At 39.4% G+C, this 18,160-nt stretch overlaps 1 protein-coding gene across 2 annotated transcripts; it reads right to left on the bottom strand.

The window, feature by feature from the left end:
• Positions 1–934: 934 nt before the first annotated feature.
• LOC138955987 (uncharacterized) lies at positions 935–6,458 on the bottom strand. Of its 2 annotated transcripts, none has more exons than XM_070327470.1 (5): positions 6,131–6,458; positions 5,496–5,587; positions 4,357–4,592; positions 3,675–3,823; positions 935–2,321 (listed from the first exon to the last, which is right to left on the bottom strand). In XM_070327470.1, the coding sequence occupies exons 1-3, from the start codon at positions 6,339–6,341 to the stop codon at positions 4,416–4,418; spliced, it is 480 nt and encodes a 159-aa protein (XP_070183571.1). In that variant the 5' UTR covers positions 6,342–6,458; the 3' UTR covers positions 935–2,321; positions 3,675–3,823; positions 4,357–4,415. The 2 variants fall into 2 exon arrangements, with proteins under 2 accessions (XP_070183571.1, XP_070183572.1); XM_070327471.1 differs by having other exon boundaries at positions 4,467–4,592.
• Between the last annotated feature and the right edge of the window lie 11,702 nt (positions 6,459–18,160).

The following is an 18,160-nucleotide window of genomic DNA, read 5'->3' as shown; positions in this document are numbered from 1 at the left end:
TTGGGAGCGGGGGGAATCTATCTTTATCATTTGTTTGCATTTGTTGTTTTTTGAAAACTTTTAAGAGGATACACTGGGCGAAAAGTGGCGTTTTGTATCTTACAAAACTACTCAAAATCCCAACAAAACTTCACGTTTCAATGGGTTTATTACATTTTGGTGTTCACGACAACGCCAGCTTTTGATTGGATTTTGTTGAAGTTATCGCAGCGAAATTGCCTGGAATTTCAGCGCGTTTTGCGACGGTCAAAACATCATGTTAAACCATGTTACAGCATGTCTGTAACATGCAAAAATTCCAAGTTTTGATGGCATTAAAGCTTTGGTTTAACGCCAAGTAACATCATGTTATCGTAGACTTAACTTGCAAAACTGCTTGTTTTGGTGGTGTTACAGCTTGCTTGTAATGTGATTAACATCATGTTATCGTAGACTTAACTTGCAAAACTGCTTGTTTTGGTGGTGTTACAGCTTGCTTGTAATGTGATTAACATCATGTTATCGTAGACTTAACTTGCAAAACTGTTTGTTTTGGTGGTGTTACAGCTTGCTTGTAATGTGATTAACATCATGTTATTTGCTGGTATAACATGCAAAACCCCATGTTATGTTGGTGTTAAAGCTTGCTCAAATGCCTATTAACTCCATGTTATGTTGGTGTTAAAGCTTGCTCAAATGCCTATTAACACCATTTTAGTTGGTGTAAGGCTTGATTATTAATGTAAAAAAACACCATGTTATGACGTTCACATAATTGTTTTCCACTGGATGGCATTTTGTGGAAAAGAAAGCATGTTGTTTGGGAATTGTGTGCGGGTTTCATGCTTGGATATTGCACTATGCTGACTTGTCACAGGTCAATTTACATTTAACAATATTAGTTTTCAAATGCATCATCCTTCACACATTATGTAAACATCTTTAACATTAACACTTTGGTTGTAAAATGATTGCACTTTATTCAAACAGGACAAAAACAAAAATGCTGATTCACAATGTACAATAGCAAAGGACTATTTTGAGTGGAGACAGTGTTCATCCACACTATAATTGGATAAGCTAAAATAAATTATTTAAATCGGCGAAGGCCACACGAAATGAAAACACACCATCAGTAAATTACCTCCCTTGTGAGTAAGAGCGTCATACCCATAAATGCCATGTAAGTTTTAGCCCATGTGAGTGTGTGTTGGGAGGGGGGGGGGGGAGATGCCCTGTGAAAACATTGGCCATAGATATATGTGAATTACTTCCCTTGGGTATGAACATTTATGAATGATTAAATGGGTGAAAGAAGGCCACACAAAATGAAAATCAGTAAATAACAAAATCACTTCCCTTGTGAGTAAGAACAGTCATACCATGTTCCAACTTTTTGCTAAAAATTCGTCCACAATGTGACCTTCAAAGTTAAAAAGGGGTAACTGAACTTCATGTTTGGATGTCATGGAGTCCAACATGTCAGTAAATTTTGAAAGCCCTGGATTCATAAACATCTGAAAACTGCTCAACGTCTTTGCATCACGGCACATTAATAAAAGTAAGAGTTAGTAAGACTGGCCTAACTGCTATGGTGAGGCAGTAATAACTCGTTGATGAAGAATTATTTGAATTCTGAATTTCGAACAAACAAATACAGTGTCCTTCCAAACCCCCTTTTCAGGCCTCCAAGAATAAACAAATAAGCTGGTCTTAAAAAGGAGGAAACCTGCTTAATATGTAGGTAAATGTACAACAGGTTGTGAACAGAAAATCCAAAAATGTAAGGTCTGAAAAGCGGGGAAGTTTGAAAAGGGGGGGAGGGGGGGACCTAAAATGTGACGATCATAACAACCATAATTTATCTAACAAAGTTCATTCTGAAATCTTCTTCAGCGTTTGATTATGGAGAGACTAAATCCTCAGTTCAGATGTGGTCTTAACTCCTTGTCTCCCAGGTACACACAGTCACTATGTACATTGCATCTGTTATCATTCGGCACATATCCGCATCCTGCTTAGACTGTTAGCTTCAGTCGCTTCCTGTAACGTTGATCTAACGCCAGGATTCTAGCCTGTTGATACAGTTTCTACAATTCTGAGTGACCTGCTGCAGCACAGCTGGTCTCGGCTTAAAAAATCTTGGTCAACATAGATGGGGTACAAAGTGTTAAAATAAAGCGTCCTTCCAAAGTTGATGACAGGTCCCCAGAGTATTCACAAAATTATATGGTACTGGAACTGGAAGCCTTGCACGGCGACGAAAAAGATGTCCACGCCTACATGAAGAAGCATCCTTCACGGCTTCAGCGGAAACAGTCGGCTGGGGATGAGGACAGCTCCTATGTACAAAATATAGACAAGAACAAAAATATATGTCAATGGGAAAACAAAGAAACAAGTAGAGAAGGACCTCCCCACCTTTACACAGTAAAAATGAAAAACACATGTGAATGTACTTATGTTTTAAATCTCCCCCCCCACCCCAATTAAGACCAATTATCCAAGATATTTTTCAGTCCTCAAAGGAGAATTTCACTGTTCTCACGGAACCCTGAAGAAAACTGAGCTGTGCTAATATATTATATAACTGCAAACATCCCTCAAATTCAATATTGCAAGCCCCTATACATCCCTCATAAAGGCACTTCATGCTCACGTGTGAAAACTAACATAAGTTTACAAGTGTGTATCTACTTATAATAATAATAATAATAATAACGGGCATTTATAAAGCGCCTTATCAGAAGTTCAAAGCGCGTGACAACAATACGTGTATAAAAAGTTCATACAATCACTGTCAGATTCAAACAACACATCTTGCACATCTCACATCCCCAGACTCTATGCTAAGGCCCAAAAAAAAGAAGTATGTTAACGGTATCCCGACCGACCTTATTTTTTTTGCGCGACCCTAGACTTTTTTTTGGCATTTGGGAAAAAAAGAAAAAAAATCAAAATTTTAAAACAAAGTTTGTTTTTTGGCAAAATAATTTGATAATGTTTTTTGGAGAAAAAAAAAATCCCGACCTACCGACCCTATTTTTTGGGCCGATGTTACCGTAAACAGACTATTTTTTTGTTTGGCCTAAGGAACTATCGTAATGTTGTTGGAACAAGTGAGTTTTCAAATTGGACTTAAAAGATGAAATGTATGGAGAGTGACGTAATAGAAAGGGGAGTGAATTCCATAACTGAGGGACATGATATGAAAACGTGCGGAAGCCATGAGCCTTGCGCTTAAAGCAACCTTGACGGAGAAGTCGAGCATCAGCAGAAGAACGAAGGGTGCGAGAGGGAGTGTAGAGGGAGACCAGTTCCGAAAGATAGGCAGGTGCCGATTCAGAGATGATCTTGTAGCAGAAGCAGGCAGCTTTATACCTAATACGTTGAGACACAGGAAGCCAGTGAAGTTCTTTCATGAGAGGAGTGCTGCAGAGTGTTGTACTTTTTGCAAGGGTTGGAGAGTGGAGTCAGGGCAGCCTATGAGAAGGGATTTGCTGTAATCTAATCTACACAGAATGCAGGATGTAACGAGAGTTTTAGTGGCATCAACAGTCAGAAATGTTCTTGTGGAACCTATTCTTCTAGTTCTAATGTAGTACCTGTTTGTAGTGAACTCACCAGCAGGAGTATTGCATACATAATTACGCATTACTGAATTAAAGTAACTATTTTCAAAGCTTCTCGCTTACCTTGGAATAGTGTCAAGCAGCTTATGTTGTGTCTAGATCAGCCATCAGATCTTCACACTCAGCCTGCACTTGCTGAAAACTGGACATGCCTGTATCTCAATCAAGCTGTTGTTGCGGAGACAACGGAACCATGCTCAAGTCAGGTCCAACTGAAATAAAAGCATATTGTTAGCTGATAAATGATTTGATCAAGCAAAACCATGCGGTATTTTTTTAATAAAATATTTTGTATACCCCGCTAATGCAAAAATAATGTACTTATTTACTATTAGCATTAATTTTAGCTGGTCATTCAAACCAGAGCTTGTTCTAGAACTCCACAAGAACAACCATGGCAGTTGGCAATGGCACTGGCAGAATACAGATCAAAACAATATTAGTATTAGCCTCACCAAGGGTTGACTTCACATCAAAATGAATGACGGACTGAATCAAACTTCAGAGACATTACAATTTTTCACAACGATTTTTTCAGCAAACAGCCATGTTTACCTGTACAAATGTATCAGTGATATCACTATGAGTATGACAGTATGACAGTGTGGTAAGCTTACCGACGATTCGTTCAGTATAGTCTTTCTATGTAAGTAGTGGTCCAGTGAACGATACCTTCCGCCTGTGGTTCGAGACAGAGATTAAGTTGAAACTTAATTCGAGAAGCCAAACACTGACGAATACTTACGTATTTTGAGCAAAACCCACGCACGTCGACCACAAGTTGATGTCTGCTGGAGTACGCAATCATAACGTAGAGGACAACAGTTTCACTTGGCTGGCTTCGGTTATTCCCACCTGTATCTGTTCCTTGCTGTTCTCCAAGAGACACCATGGTGCAGCAAGCTGAAGGGTGTCCTGTCGTATTTCCTCGAAGTTGTAGTAGGCAACCAGGTCAGGAGCAGGAGGTGGGGGGCGACTGACCTGCAGCAGAATTCAAATCAATTAGTCAAGTCACTATGACATATCTTTATTGTTATCGCCACAAGACGGGCGCTGTGGCGGGGTGGTAAGACGTCGGCCTCGTAATCGGAAGGTCAAGGGTTCGAATCCCGGCCGCGGCCGCCTGGTGGGTTAAGAGTGGAGATTTTTCCGATCTCCCAGGTCAACTTGTGTGCAGACCTGCTAGGGACTTATCCCCTTTTGTGATTACACGCAACCACAAGACCAAGTACGCACGGAAAAGATCATGTAATCCATGTGAGAGTTTGGTGGGTTATGGAAACACGAAAATACCCAGCATGCTTCCTCCGAAAGCGGCGTGTGGCTGCCTAAATGGCGGGGTAAAAACGGTCATACACGTAAAAACACGAGTGTACATGGGAGTTTCAGCCCACGAACGCAGAAGAAGAAGTTATCGCCACACCAACCCTAAATTTGTCCTACCATACTGTATTTGTTATCCGAGAGAGAAAAAATCCATGTTGCAGACTCAACTGGAAAAATTCCCTTCTCCATCATCTAGTGGACAGAGCTCACATGATTTCAAACAAATCTTTTTTTAAAGTCACATACTTTGTGCGACAGTGTTAGTTTACTGTAACTGTAATTTATAAATAGCAAATTAAAAAATATCACTTATAAATCAGATAATCAGCTAAATGCCTGGCAGATGACCCTCATTCAAAGTGAGTCGTGGCTAAACCATGAAACTAGAAAAACAGGTTATACCACAATATAAATCTCACACTGACAGCGGACAAAAACGGAGAAAACACCCAGTATACATGTACCGGTACTCACAAAAGAGTTACAAGTAGCATATCATCACTATCAGTATCACTAATAGAATACTATACTGGGCAAATAACAGCAATTTTTACTCACTGGGGGTTTCCTGGCTGGAGTCTTTGGTGTTTCTACTGACTTCTGTAGCACATGGTTGGTTGGCAAACTTCCTGGAATGAGTGCTCGCTTGCCTGTAGGCCCAGCAAAAAAACATGCAAAGAAAATGTTCAAAATGCTGAGTCGAAATTATAAGTTAAATGAACTAAACAGACCTATACATTTAGATGTATTAAAATGGAAACAAGAATTAGTAAAACACACTACTGCAAATCTGTCAAGAATGAACAAGACTGACTCAGTGACCGAGTAAAACAACAGAAGAAATCTAAACCAGAAGTTTACTAGAATATATATATTCAAAAACACATTATCACAAGAACAAAGATTAAGAGTGTTTTTTCCCCCATTACCAAATAATTATAGCTCAGAATTACACCTTTGTCAATGTATGATTCAGAATACGATTGTGCTAATTTTTGTCTGCGAGCTGTAAAAGTACTATAGTTACTACTACTACTAGTAGATCTACTACTACTAGAACTTCGTCACTTGAAGCATTACAAGCAAAACAACACAGCACAGACAATCAGATGAAAGCTTAGTTTTCTACCTTTAAGATTAAACTAGCAAAAGGTTTCTTCTATATTTCGCTATATTACTAGTTTTTTACGTACCGTATTTGAAGCATGTTTCTTCGAAATGTCGGGAACATATCCTCGCATTCTTCGGGTTGAAAAGCGTGTCAGCACGGTTGATTTTGTGGATAAGAGCAGCTCTCCATTCGGCATCCGCTTTTCCGTTTGGTATACCATGGAAAGTTTTAAGCGTTGAACATCTTAGTGAGCTCACACTGCATCCAGGCATACAACAATTTGTACCGGGCATCTTGAAATCATGGTTCACTTATCTGGCATCATCGAAAAATGGCGAAACGGAAGTGACTTCTCTCGGAATGCAGCTTTCTTCCGGTTTTCGGCACTTACCGCCTGCGCGCAGCGAGTTGGCGATTGATCCAGTCAATACACAACTATGCGCCGGCATAGACCACTGATCTCAAGAAAAATGTTCATTCAAAATGAACAGCGTCGATGCAATGTCCACCAAAGATTTATTTTGGGAAGTGTTAAAGGTCAAAAGTTAATGAATTGCATGTTGTGCTGGATATATAAATTGTTTATTTCAGTCAATGCTTGCTATGATCAATTGATCAAACAGCCACAAGAAAAAAAACACTTTTTAATTAAAAAATAGAAAGGAAGAGTTGATATTGCAATATCTGTACGTGGGAATGTGGTGAAAAAGAGTGCTAAAAGTAGTAAGTCAGTCTCAGATCCATTTCAAATATTTATTGCAGAAAAACAAAATACAAATTACAAACAAGTCGCGTAAGGCGAAAATACAACATTTAGTCAAGTAGCTGTCGAACTCACAGAATGAAACTGAACGCAATGCAACGCAGCAAGACCGTATACTCGTAGTCCACCGCTCACGGCATAGGCAGTGAAATTGACAAGAAGAGCGGCTTAGTAGTTGCGCTGGGAAGGATAGCACGCTTTTCTGTACCTCTCTTCGTTTTAACTTTCTGAGCGTGTTTTTAATCCAAACATATCATATCTATGTGTATTTGGAATCAGGAACCGACAAGGATTAAGATGAAAGTGTTTTTAAATTGATTTGGAAAATTTAATTTTGATAATAATTTTTATATATTTAATTTTCAGAGCTTGTTTTTAATCCGAATATAACATATTTATATGTTTTTGGAATAAGCAAATGATGGAGAATAAGATAAACGTAAATTTGGATCGTTTTAGAAAAAATATTTTTTTTTACAATTTTCAGATTTTTAATGACCAAATTCATTATTAATTTTTAAGCCACCAAGCTAAAATGCAATACCGAAGCCCGGGCTTCGTCGAGGACTACTTGATCAAAATTTCAACCAATTTGGTTGAAAAATGAGAGCGTGACAGTGCCGCCTCAACTTTCACGAAAAGCCGGATATGACGTCATCAAAGACATTTATCAAAAAAAGGAAAAAAACGTTCGGGGATATCATACCCAGAAACTCTCATGTCAAATTTCATAAAGATCGGTCCAGTAGTTTGGTCTGAATCGCTCTACACGCACGCACACACGCACGCACACACATACACCACGACCCTCGTTTCGATTCCCCCTCGATGTTAAAACATTTAGTCAAAACTTGACTAAATGTAACAAGTCGCGTAAGGCGAAAATACAACATTTAGTCAAGTAGCTGTCGAACTCACAGAATGAAACTGAACGCAATGCAACGCAGCAAGACCGTATACTCGTAGTCCACCGCTCACGGCATAGGCAGTGAAATTGACAAGAAGAGCGGGGTAGTAGTTGCGCTGGGAAGGATAGCACGCTTTTCTGTACCTCTCTTTGTTTGAACTTTCTGAGCGTGTTTTTAATCCAAACATATCATATCTATGTGTATTTGGAATCAGGAACCGACAAGGAATAAGATGAAAGTGTTTTTAAATTGATTTGGAAAATTTAATTTTGATAATAATTTTTATATATTTAATTTTCAGAGCTTGTTTTTAATCCGAATATAACATATTTATATGTTTTTGGAATCAGCAAATGATGGAAAATAAGATAAACGTAAATTTGGATCGTTTTAGAAAAAATATTTTTTTTTACAATTTTCAGATTTTTAATGACCAAAGTCATTAATTAATTTTTAAGCCACCAAGCTGAAATGCAATACCGAAGTCCGGGCTTCGTCGAGGACTACTTGATCAAAATTTCAACCAATTTGGTTGAAAAATGAGAGCGTGACAGTGCCGCCTCAACTTTCACGAAAAGCCGGATATGACGTCATCAAAGACATTTATCAAAAAAAGGAAAAAAACGTTCGGGGATATCATACCCAGGAACTCTCATGTCAAATTTCATAAAGATCGGTCTAGTAGTTTGGTCTGAATCGCTCTACACGCACGCACGCACACACGCACACACATACACCACCACCCTCGTTTCGATTCCCCCTCGATGTTAAAACATTTAGTCAAAACTTAACTAAATGTAACAAGTCGCGTAAGGCGAAAATACAACATTTAGTCAAGTAGCTGTCGAACTCAAAGAATGAAACTGAACGCAATGCCATTTTTCAGCAAGACCGTATACTCGTAGCATCGTCAGTCCACCGCTCATGGCAAAGGCAGTGAAATTGACAACAAGAAGAGCGGGGTAGTTAATGTTGTGCTGGATATATAAATTGTTTATTTCAGTCAATGCTTGCTATGAATTGATCAAACAGCCACAAGAAAAAAAAAACTTTTTAATTAAAAAATAGAAAGGAAGAGTTGATATTGCAATATCTGAACGTGGGAATGTGGTGAAAAAGAGCGCTAAAAGTAGTAAGTCAGTCTCAGATCCATTTCAAATATTTATTGCAGAAAAACAAAATACAAATTACAAACAAGTCGCGTAAGGCGAAAATACAACATTTAGTCAAGTAGCTGTCGAACTCACAGAATGAAACTGAACGCAATGCAACGCAGCAAGACCGTATACTCGTAGTCCACCGCTCACGGCATAGGCAGTGAAATTGACAAGAAGAGCGGGGTAGTAGTTGCGCTGGGAAGGATAGCACGCTTTTCTGTACCTCTCTTCGTTTGAACTTTCTGAGCGTGTTTTTAATCCAAACATATCATATCTATGTGTATTTGGAATCAGGAACCGACAAGGAATAAGATGAAAGTGTTTTTAAATTGATTTGGAAAATTTAATTTTGATAATAATTTTTATATATTTAATTTTCAGAGCTTGTTTTTTATCCGAATATAACATATTTATATGTTTTTGGAATCAGCAAATGATGGAAAATAAGATAAACGTAAATTTGGATCGTTTTAGAAAAAAAATTTTTTTTTTACAATTTTCAGATTTTTAATGACCAAAGTCATTAATTAATTTTTAAGCCACCAAGCTGAAATGCAATACCGAAGTCCGGGCTTCGTCGAAGACTACTTGACCAAAATTTCAACCAATTTGGTTGAAAAATGAGAGCGTGACAGTGCCGCCTCAACTTTCACGAAAAGCCGGATATGACGTCATCAAAAACATTTATCAAAAAAAGGAAAAAAACGTTCGGGGATATCATACCCAGGAACTCTCATGTCAAATTTCATAAAGATCGGTCCAGTAGTTTGGTCTAAATCGCTATACACGCACGCACACACGCACGCACACACGCACGCACATACACCACGACCCTCGTTTCGATTCCCCCTCGATGTTAAAACATTTAGTCAAAACTTGACTAAATGTAACAAGTCGCGTAAGGCGAAAATACAACATTTAGTCAAGTAGCTGTCGAACTCACAGAATGAAACTGAACGCAATGCCATTTTTCAGCAAGACCGTATACTCGTAGCATCGTCAGTCGACCGCTCATGGCAAAGGCAGTGAAATTGACAAGAAGAGCGGGGTAGTAGTTGCGCTAAGAAGGATAGCACGCTTTTCTGTACCTCTCTTTGTTTTAACTTTCTGAGCGTGTTTTTAATCGAAACATATCATATCTATATGTTTTTGGAATCAGGAACCGACAAGGAATAAGATGAAAGTGTTTTTAAATTGATTTCGACAATTTAATTTTGATAATAATTTTTAAGCCACCAAGCTGAAATGCAATACCGAACCCCTGGCTTCGTCGAAGATTACTTGACCAAAATTTAAACCAATGTGGTTGAAAAATGAGGGCGTGACAGTGCCGCTTCAACTTTCACGAAAAGCCAGATATGACGTCATCAAAGACATTTATCAAAAAAACGAAAAAAAAACCGTTCGGGGATATCAAACCCAGGAACTCTCATGTAAAATTTCATAAAGATTGGTCCAGTAGTTTGGTCTGAATCGCTCTACACACACACACACACACACAGACAGACAGACAGACAGATCGACAGACAGACAGACAGACAGACAGACACACACACATACACCACGACCCTCGTCTCGATTCCCCCCTCTATGTTAAAACATTTAGTCAAAACTTGACTAAATCTAATAAACCCAGAACCATTACCAGGTGTCATAGGAATGTTTGAAAACAATAGTTTTAATTTTACACTGTAAATACAGGAATCAGAATTAAACACCTCAAATTGGCACATGCATAATGAATCACCTTGAATTGCAACAGGGAGATACTGAAGTAATTGGAAACAAACATCTGAAATTGACAGAGAAACAATTGAAAATATAGTACCAGTTGACATGAGCGTACAATATTTTAATGGAAGTGCAATTTTAGCACGAAGCATCCGCAGGAGGATGCACTAACAATTACATAGTGCCACAAAATGTGTACGGACATTTCACAACCGTGCATTATTAGCACAGAACACATACATGGGGGCGCACAAAACATTATTGTGACAATAATTTACACGAAACATTTCACATAAGTACATTTTTATGCATGGTGCATCTACTACAGGAGGGTGCTCCAACAATGATGCATAGTGCCAACATTTAGCGCAAACTTTTCACAACAGTGCATTATTACCACAAAGCCCATACAGCGATTATATAGTAGCAAGTTGCACTAAACATTTGAACAAAATGCATTTTGTTCAAATGTTAACAGCACAGCACCAAGTTTTGCATAAGTGCACAACAGCACTGACCATTTCACAAAAGTGCATAACAGCTGTGACAATTTTACAAAAGTGCATTGACCATTTCAGGCAGATGGCTAACATGCAGATTTCGCTTTTGTCTGTCTTTCTTTGAAAAGTAGGCATGTTCAAGATCGATGAAGTCATGAGCAATTGGGTTAGATGACAGAAAAGATTCAAAAACGTCAGATTCAGTTAGATGACAGAAAAGATTCAAAAGCGTCAGATTCAGTGTTTTGGGCACCACTGTTGAACAGGAACATTCTCTCCTGTTCAACAAATGTGGGTTCAATTCAAAAGCAACATTGTCACAGATAGGCTAGTGTTACATTTCTGTAAAGTTTCAAAAAACATCTTCCATGTGTTGGTGACTGTTGAATAGAGGCATATTTTCCTGTTCAAAAAAGTCTGACACAAATTTTCGTAGTTGTGGGTTAAAGGCACAGTAAGCCTCCCGTAAACCATCACAGAGCTCCCCGAGCGTCTAAATACAGTACAAGCATACTTCCATTTGAACGCTCACCGAACGGGAACATCCTGGCTGCTTTCTGTCGAGCGTGAGACATTTTCAAAGAATTTATTTTCGTGGACTTGGCCCTGAAGAACAATGGCGCCTCGTTTTTGCGCTAGACCTAACTTTTAAAATCTAAATAATAAATTGACAGCTTGTTACACAAACATTCTTTAATCATAAAAGAATTCGTTTTTCATCAAGACAAGACCAGAACAATTCGAAGTTGTGAAAGTTTAAAACAAAGAAAAGCCCGGAAGCAGGGTCACGCAAGGGTCGTAGCAGACGACGGCCGGTTTATCAGTGCAAATCGCCGTTCCTCTCAACAGTCAAAAGCCATCGCTAGAGTTCTTGTGAACCACAGCCGTTGTTTCGTGCATAAAAAAACGTGCTATTGTAGATAAGCTCACGTCGAGTCGCATTCAAATGACTAACTATGACGGCTGCATTGTGAAAAGGGGGAAAACTGGATCACACGGGTTCACGATGGCTCAGGGGTAAGATAAACCACGCAAAAATAAATTCTTTGAAAATTGTTCGCTCTTTACGGAGGGCACCTAGGATGTTCTCAATTGGTGAGTGTTTAAATGAAAGGGTGTTTGTACTGTGTGTAAAAGCCTGACCGTATCTGTGATGGTTTACGGGAGGCTTACTCTGCCTTTAAGGTTCGATCTATACCGTCATTCAAACGAGTCGTAGAACCGTCATTGTCACAGACAGTGTTACATTTCTGTTTTACATTCAAACGAGTCGTAGATCAGCCATATCCTTGCCTCTGATCCATGTGTGTGAGGGGAAGTACGTAGCCAAAGGGTCAGTTCTGTTCAAGAGGCAATGATCTGGTGACAGAGGAACAATATTTCCGTCTGACGCTCTTCCCGGTTTCTGGAACCATTTTGAAGAGCAGTTATGCTGGTTTTGAGTCGGAGAGAATCACGACTCTTGTTGGAGGTCGAGGGGGGGTCATTGATATAGTGGCATGCTCTTAAGATAACGTAGCCAGCATTTCTGCAGTGAAAATGGACACATCCTTGTTGAGTTTAATTTTTTTAAAACTTATTTTGAGGTCAGGAATGACAAAAGCACAGTCAGCTTGGTCATCATTTTTTTGGAGCCGTCAGTAAATATTTGTAGGTGATCTTTGTTATTGTTTGAGATTATTTCTTTTACTATTGATGAGACAAGTACAGGGTTATTTTTTTTGTTACACCCAGATCATGATCAGGGATGATAATGGGGGATTCCATGAACCAAAATGGGAAGGGGTGATTGGGAAGGTGGGCCATCCTACCTGGGTTTACCCCCACTTTCTTGAAATATCGGTTGAACATATAGTCTGCTAGTGGGATCGTTGCTTCGTGTATTTTGGGTGTTTTTCTTTTTACATTTAGTCAAGTTTTGACTAAATGTTTTAACATAGAGGGGGAATCGAAACGAGGGTCGTGGTGTATGTGTGTCTGTCTGTCTGTGCGTGTGTGTTTGTAGAGCGATTCAGACCAAACTACTGGACCGATCTTTATAAAATTTGACATGAGAGTTCCTGGGTATGATATCCCCGAACGTTTTTTTAAATTTTTTGATAAATGTCTTTGATGACGTCATATCCGGCTTTTCGTGAAAGTTGAGGCGGCACTGTCACGCTCTCATTTTTCAACCAAATTGGTTGAAATTTTGGTCAAGTAAGTTTTGACGAAGCCCGGACTTCGGTATTGCATTTCAGCGTGGTGGCTTAAAAATTAATTAATGACTTTGGTTATGAAAAATCTTAAAAATCTGTAAAAAAAAAATAAAATTATAAAACGATCCAAATTTACGTTCATCTTATTCTCCATCATTTTCTGATTCCAAAAACATATAAATATGTTATATTTGGATTAAAAACAAGCTCTGAAAATTAAAAATATAAAAATTATTATCAAAATTAAATTGTCGAAATCAATTTAAAAACACTTTCATCTTATTCCTTGTCGGTTCCTGATTCCAAAAACATATAGATATGATATGTTTGGATTAAAAACACGCTCAGAAAGTTAAACCAAATAGAGGTACAGAAAAGCGTGCTATCCTTCTTAGCGCAACTACTACCCCGCTCTTCTTGTCAATTTCACTGCCTTTGCCATGAGCGGTGGACTGACGATGCTACGAGTATACGGTCTTGCTGAAAAATGGCATTGCGTTCAGTTTCATTCTGTGAGTTCGACAGCTACTTGACTAAATGTTGTATTTTCGCCTTACGCGACTTGTTAGGTTTTGGTAAGAGGCCGAGGTTATTGTGTCGAACTCAGCTGTGAGCTCTTCGTTCACAGCATTGTCAAAAGTACTTGCTCTTAATACGTACTGGGACGACTTTGGTCTTCTTTCTTCATCGAGGGGCAGCCAGCCAGCCTCTTGAGTACACTAGTTTGTTTATGGAGTCTTTTGGGAGATCAAAGATGAGTTAGAGTGCAGCCATTTCGGCTCTTAGGCACAATAATAGCAAACTAAAGAAGGGGAAGGAAAACGAAAGGGAGGGTAAAAACCACGCACTTCTTTACTCAAACTTCATAAAACCGACTGTAAAACTAACACCGGCTATTCTCCTTTCTCAATCATTATCAAAATCGATCCTAAAACAAAACAAGTCGCGTAAGGCGAAAATACAACATTTAGTCAAGCTGTCGAACTCACAGAATGAAACTGAACGCAATGCAATTTTTCAGCAAGACCGTATACTCGTAGCATCGTCAGTCCACCGCTCGTGGCAAAGGCAGTGGAATTGACAAGAAGAGCGGGGTAGTAGTTGCGCTGAGAAGAATGGCACGCTTTTCTGTACCTCTCTTCGTTTTAACTTTCTGAGCGTGTTTTTAATCCAAACATATCATATCTATATGTTTTTGGAATCAGGAACCGACAAGGAATAAGATGAAAGTGTTTTTAAATTGATTTCGAAAACTTAATTTTGATAAAAAAAAAATTATTTATATGTTTTTGGAATCAGAAAATGATGAAGAATAAGATGAACGTACATTTGGATCGTTTTATACATTTTTTTTTCTACAATTTTTAGATTTTTAATGACCAAAGTCATTAATTAAGTTTTAAGCCACCAAGCTGAAATGCAATACTGAGGTCCGGCCTTTGTCGAAGATTGCTTGGCCAAAATTTCAATCAATTTGATTGAAAAATGAGGGTGTGACAGTGTCGCCTAAACTTGTACAAAAAGCCGGATATGACGTCATCAAAGGTATTTTTTTAAAAGAGAAAAAAAATGTTCGGGGATATCATTACCAGGAACGCTCATGTAAAATGTCATAAAGATCGGTCTGGTAGTTTGGTCTGAATCGCTCTACACACACACACACACACACACACGAACACACACACACACACACACACACACACACACACACACACACACACATACACCACGACACTCGTCTCGATTCCCCCGGCTCTATGTTAAAACATTTAGTCAAAACTTGACTAAATGTAAAGAGACATTATGTATTGCATCTAAACACGAGGTGAGTAAAACATTATCAGAAAAGGTAGAGCAAGAGAAATCCCAAAACTCAAATTCGAGTCAATTCAATTTGTACTGTACGTACTACAAGTTGAGAAAGTTGCAAGTTCAATCAGTAGCCACCATTTCGGACGGATGTTTCGGGGAGGGGGGTGTGTGGGGGGGGGGGGGTGGGGGGAAGTAGAACAAAGGCCTATCTGTTGTCAGCAACACATGTGAAAACGATTAACTCGGCTAGGGCCCCAAGCAAAAGTGTTGCATGGCAATACAGAAGGAAACTACGATCTGGTTCCACTAAATTGTGAGCTTAGAACTGACCTACTTTCTCTGCTCAACGCACGGGCAATGCATAGCCTACTTTCCTGTACACCTGACAAGGCTCATATAGAGAAAATAAGAGATAAAAATGTATATGCACTGCATTTTTTTTTTACATTTATAAACTGATGATCAGTGTGTGTATGTGTGTGTTCAGTTGTGTGTGCGTGTGTGTGTGTGTGTGTCAGTTCAAGGGGAGTGTGTGTGTGTGTCACTGTGGGCCCGTGTGTGTGTGTGTGTGTGACGGTCAGTCAGTGTCAGTCACAGTGTGTGTGTGTGTGTGTGTGTGCATGTGTGTGTGCCGTGTGCAGTGACGGTGTGAATGTCATGTGTGTGTATGTGTGTGTGTGTGTGTGTGTGTGTGTGTGTGTGTGTGTGTGTGTGTGTGACCGTGCTGAGAGAGAAACTAGAGAGAGAGAGGGAGCCGATAATCGTCTGATTCTGCAGACTCGCCGAGAGGCGGCCGGGGTTCGGCACCAGGCTGATTAAAAGGCAGAATAATCCATCAAAACAACACTCTAACATCAAGTTTTAGAAACCAGAAAAACTTATCGTAACTCCATAGGTTTTGTGGTGTTTTGCGCACCGCTGAAACGCGTTTAACACGACGTGAATCGCCGTGCGTTAACGTAGCGAAAACGTCCAAAACGCAGACACCAAAACTCGATGTTTTACCGTGTTTTGCACCCCACTAAAATCCCAGGGATTTTATTGCGTTACGGCAGTTTTTCTAACTTGATGTGAATCGCACAGGTATAATGCCACAAAATTCAGTTGATTAACTTCATGTTTCATGTTATATGCCACGTTATAGTGCCAAAACGTGACTTTTCGCCCAGTGATAGAGTCGGCTTCTGATTTAGAGTATTTAAGGTTTATTTCATGTTGTTTATTCATAAGGGCAGCCTGTTTCGCAGCCTCGTCTGCTAGGTCATTCCCTCTGATACCAGTGTGCGAGGGAATATATTGTAGGTGGAGGTCAGTTCCGGATATAATTATTTGATTAGCTAGTAACTTTATCTCTGTTTGTATTTCTTGACGATTTTTAGTTACTGATTGGAGGGCTTGTAGGGAAGATTTTGAGTCTGTGCAGACGGCAATAGCTACTGGTTTATTGGGAAGGTCATTTATGAAAGAAAGAGCCATGTAGATGGCGAATAGTTCTGCAGTAAAAGTGGAGATGTCGTTGTTAAGTTTGTATCTTTTTGTGACATCAAGGTCAGGGACAACAAATGCACAGCCCACTGCACCGTTACTCTGCTTGGATCCATCATTGAGGAAATGTTGGTATTTAGTGTTTAAAAGTTCTTTTGCGACAGTTGCAGCTAGTAGGGGATTGTCTGATTTCTTCATATTTATAGGGATATTTTCTTCTATGGTAGGTGCCTCGAGCAACCAGGGGGGAAAGGTGGGTATGTTTTGTTTTATTATGTCATCCGTTGTTATGTTAGCCTTTTTTAATATTGGTTTTGTGTATTCCCAGATGGGGAGTATTTTGTCATATTGTGCTTGTGATTTGTCGCGGAGCCATTTGTATCTGATATTGTCGAAATCTGTGAAGTTGTCTGACAGAACCTCGTTTGTGGGGTTGGTTTCATTGGCTGATGCTCTCAGAACGTATTGTGTGGCTCTAAGCTGTCTCTCCTCTGTTAGGGATAGCCAGCCGACCTCCTCGTATGTTTTTTTGTTATTTGCTGTTCTAGGGATATTTAAAGCTATTTTCAAAGCTTTTAGTTCTATGGTTTCTAGTTTTTTAAGGTCGGATTTAGTGGCTGCAAAGAAGGCCTCTTGTCCATATGTTAATCGAGAGCGGATCAGGGCTTTGACTATGTCTGTCAGGAATTTTTGTCCCCTGGCCCATGGCTCGGCCTTTAACATCTTTATAATGCTGATGGTCTTATTAGCTTTTTCGACTAGGTTGTTTATGTGGGGGTTCCAACATAGGTCTCTATGTATAGTTACTCCCAGGAACTTTACCGTTTTACTAGGTTTTAGTGTTGTGTTTTCTATCGTTATTGTGCAGTTATTTTGTAGTGTTTTCCTTCTTGAAACCACCATGAAGATAGTTTTTTCTGCGGACAGATCGAATCCGTTTAAGTTCATATAGTCTACTAAGTTATCTATTTTGGTTTGAAAACGTTTCATCTTTGGGTCTGTTTTATTTATTATGACTGGTTTTTGTGTGTCAATTATCACCAGGTCGTCTGCGTAGAGTAAGACTGTAGCGCCCTGGACGTCTACTAGGTTTATGTCGTGTAACATAATGCTGAATAAAAAAGGGGCAATGATACTACCCTGTGGCACCCCCATTTCTAGGGCGTGTGTTGTTGAGAGGGATTCCCCCACTTTCACTTGCATGGTTCTGTTTGTTATAAAGGCTTTGACAAAGTTATACAAATGGCACCCGAAACTCGCTCAGCAGACTCCTTTTTACTCTCTCAAAGACTACACTCTGTGACCGCTGCTAGCTGGCAGTACGGAAGGGGGTGGGGGTACCAAAAGAGAAGGTGGGGGTAACAAAGTGTCTGCAACTCTGGCCTGGGCTAGTCAGTAGGGCTCTCCCGCTACACTTCCCCCTCCTCAAACCTAATGTGCCCTCACATTAGTCAAAACAATGACTAAAAATGCAACAAATGTATCAGCAAAAATCAAAATGATACATCTTAAACACAGCAACATTAACAACAATCGAACTAATTTTTATTAGACAATA

The sequence above is a fragment of the Littorina saxatilis genome, unplaced genomic scaffold (genome assembly GCF_037325665.1).
Source record: "Littorina saxatilis isolate snail1 unplaced genomic scaffold, US_GU_Lsax_2.0 scaffold_144, whole genome shotgun sequence".
NCBI classification, from domain to species: Eukaryota; Metazoa; Mollusca; class Gastropoda; order Littorinimorpha; family Littorinidae; genus Littorina; species Littorina saxatilis.
Note: the sequence above shows the minus strand (reverse complement) of the source record. Positions and strands in the feature narration are given on the sequence as shown.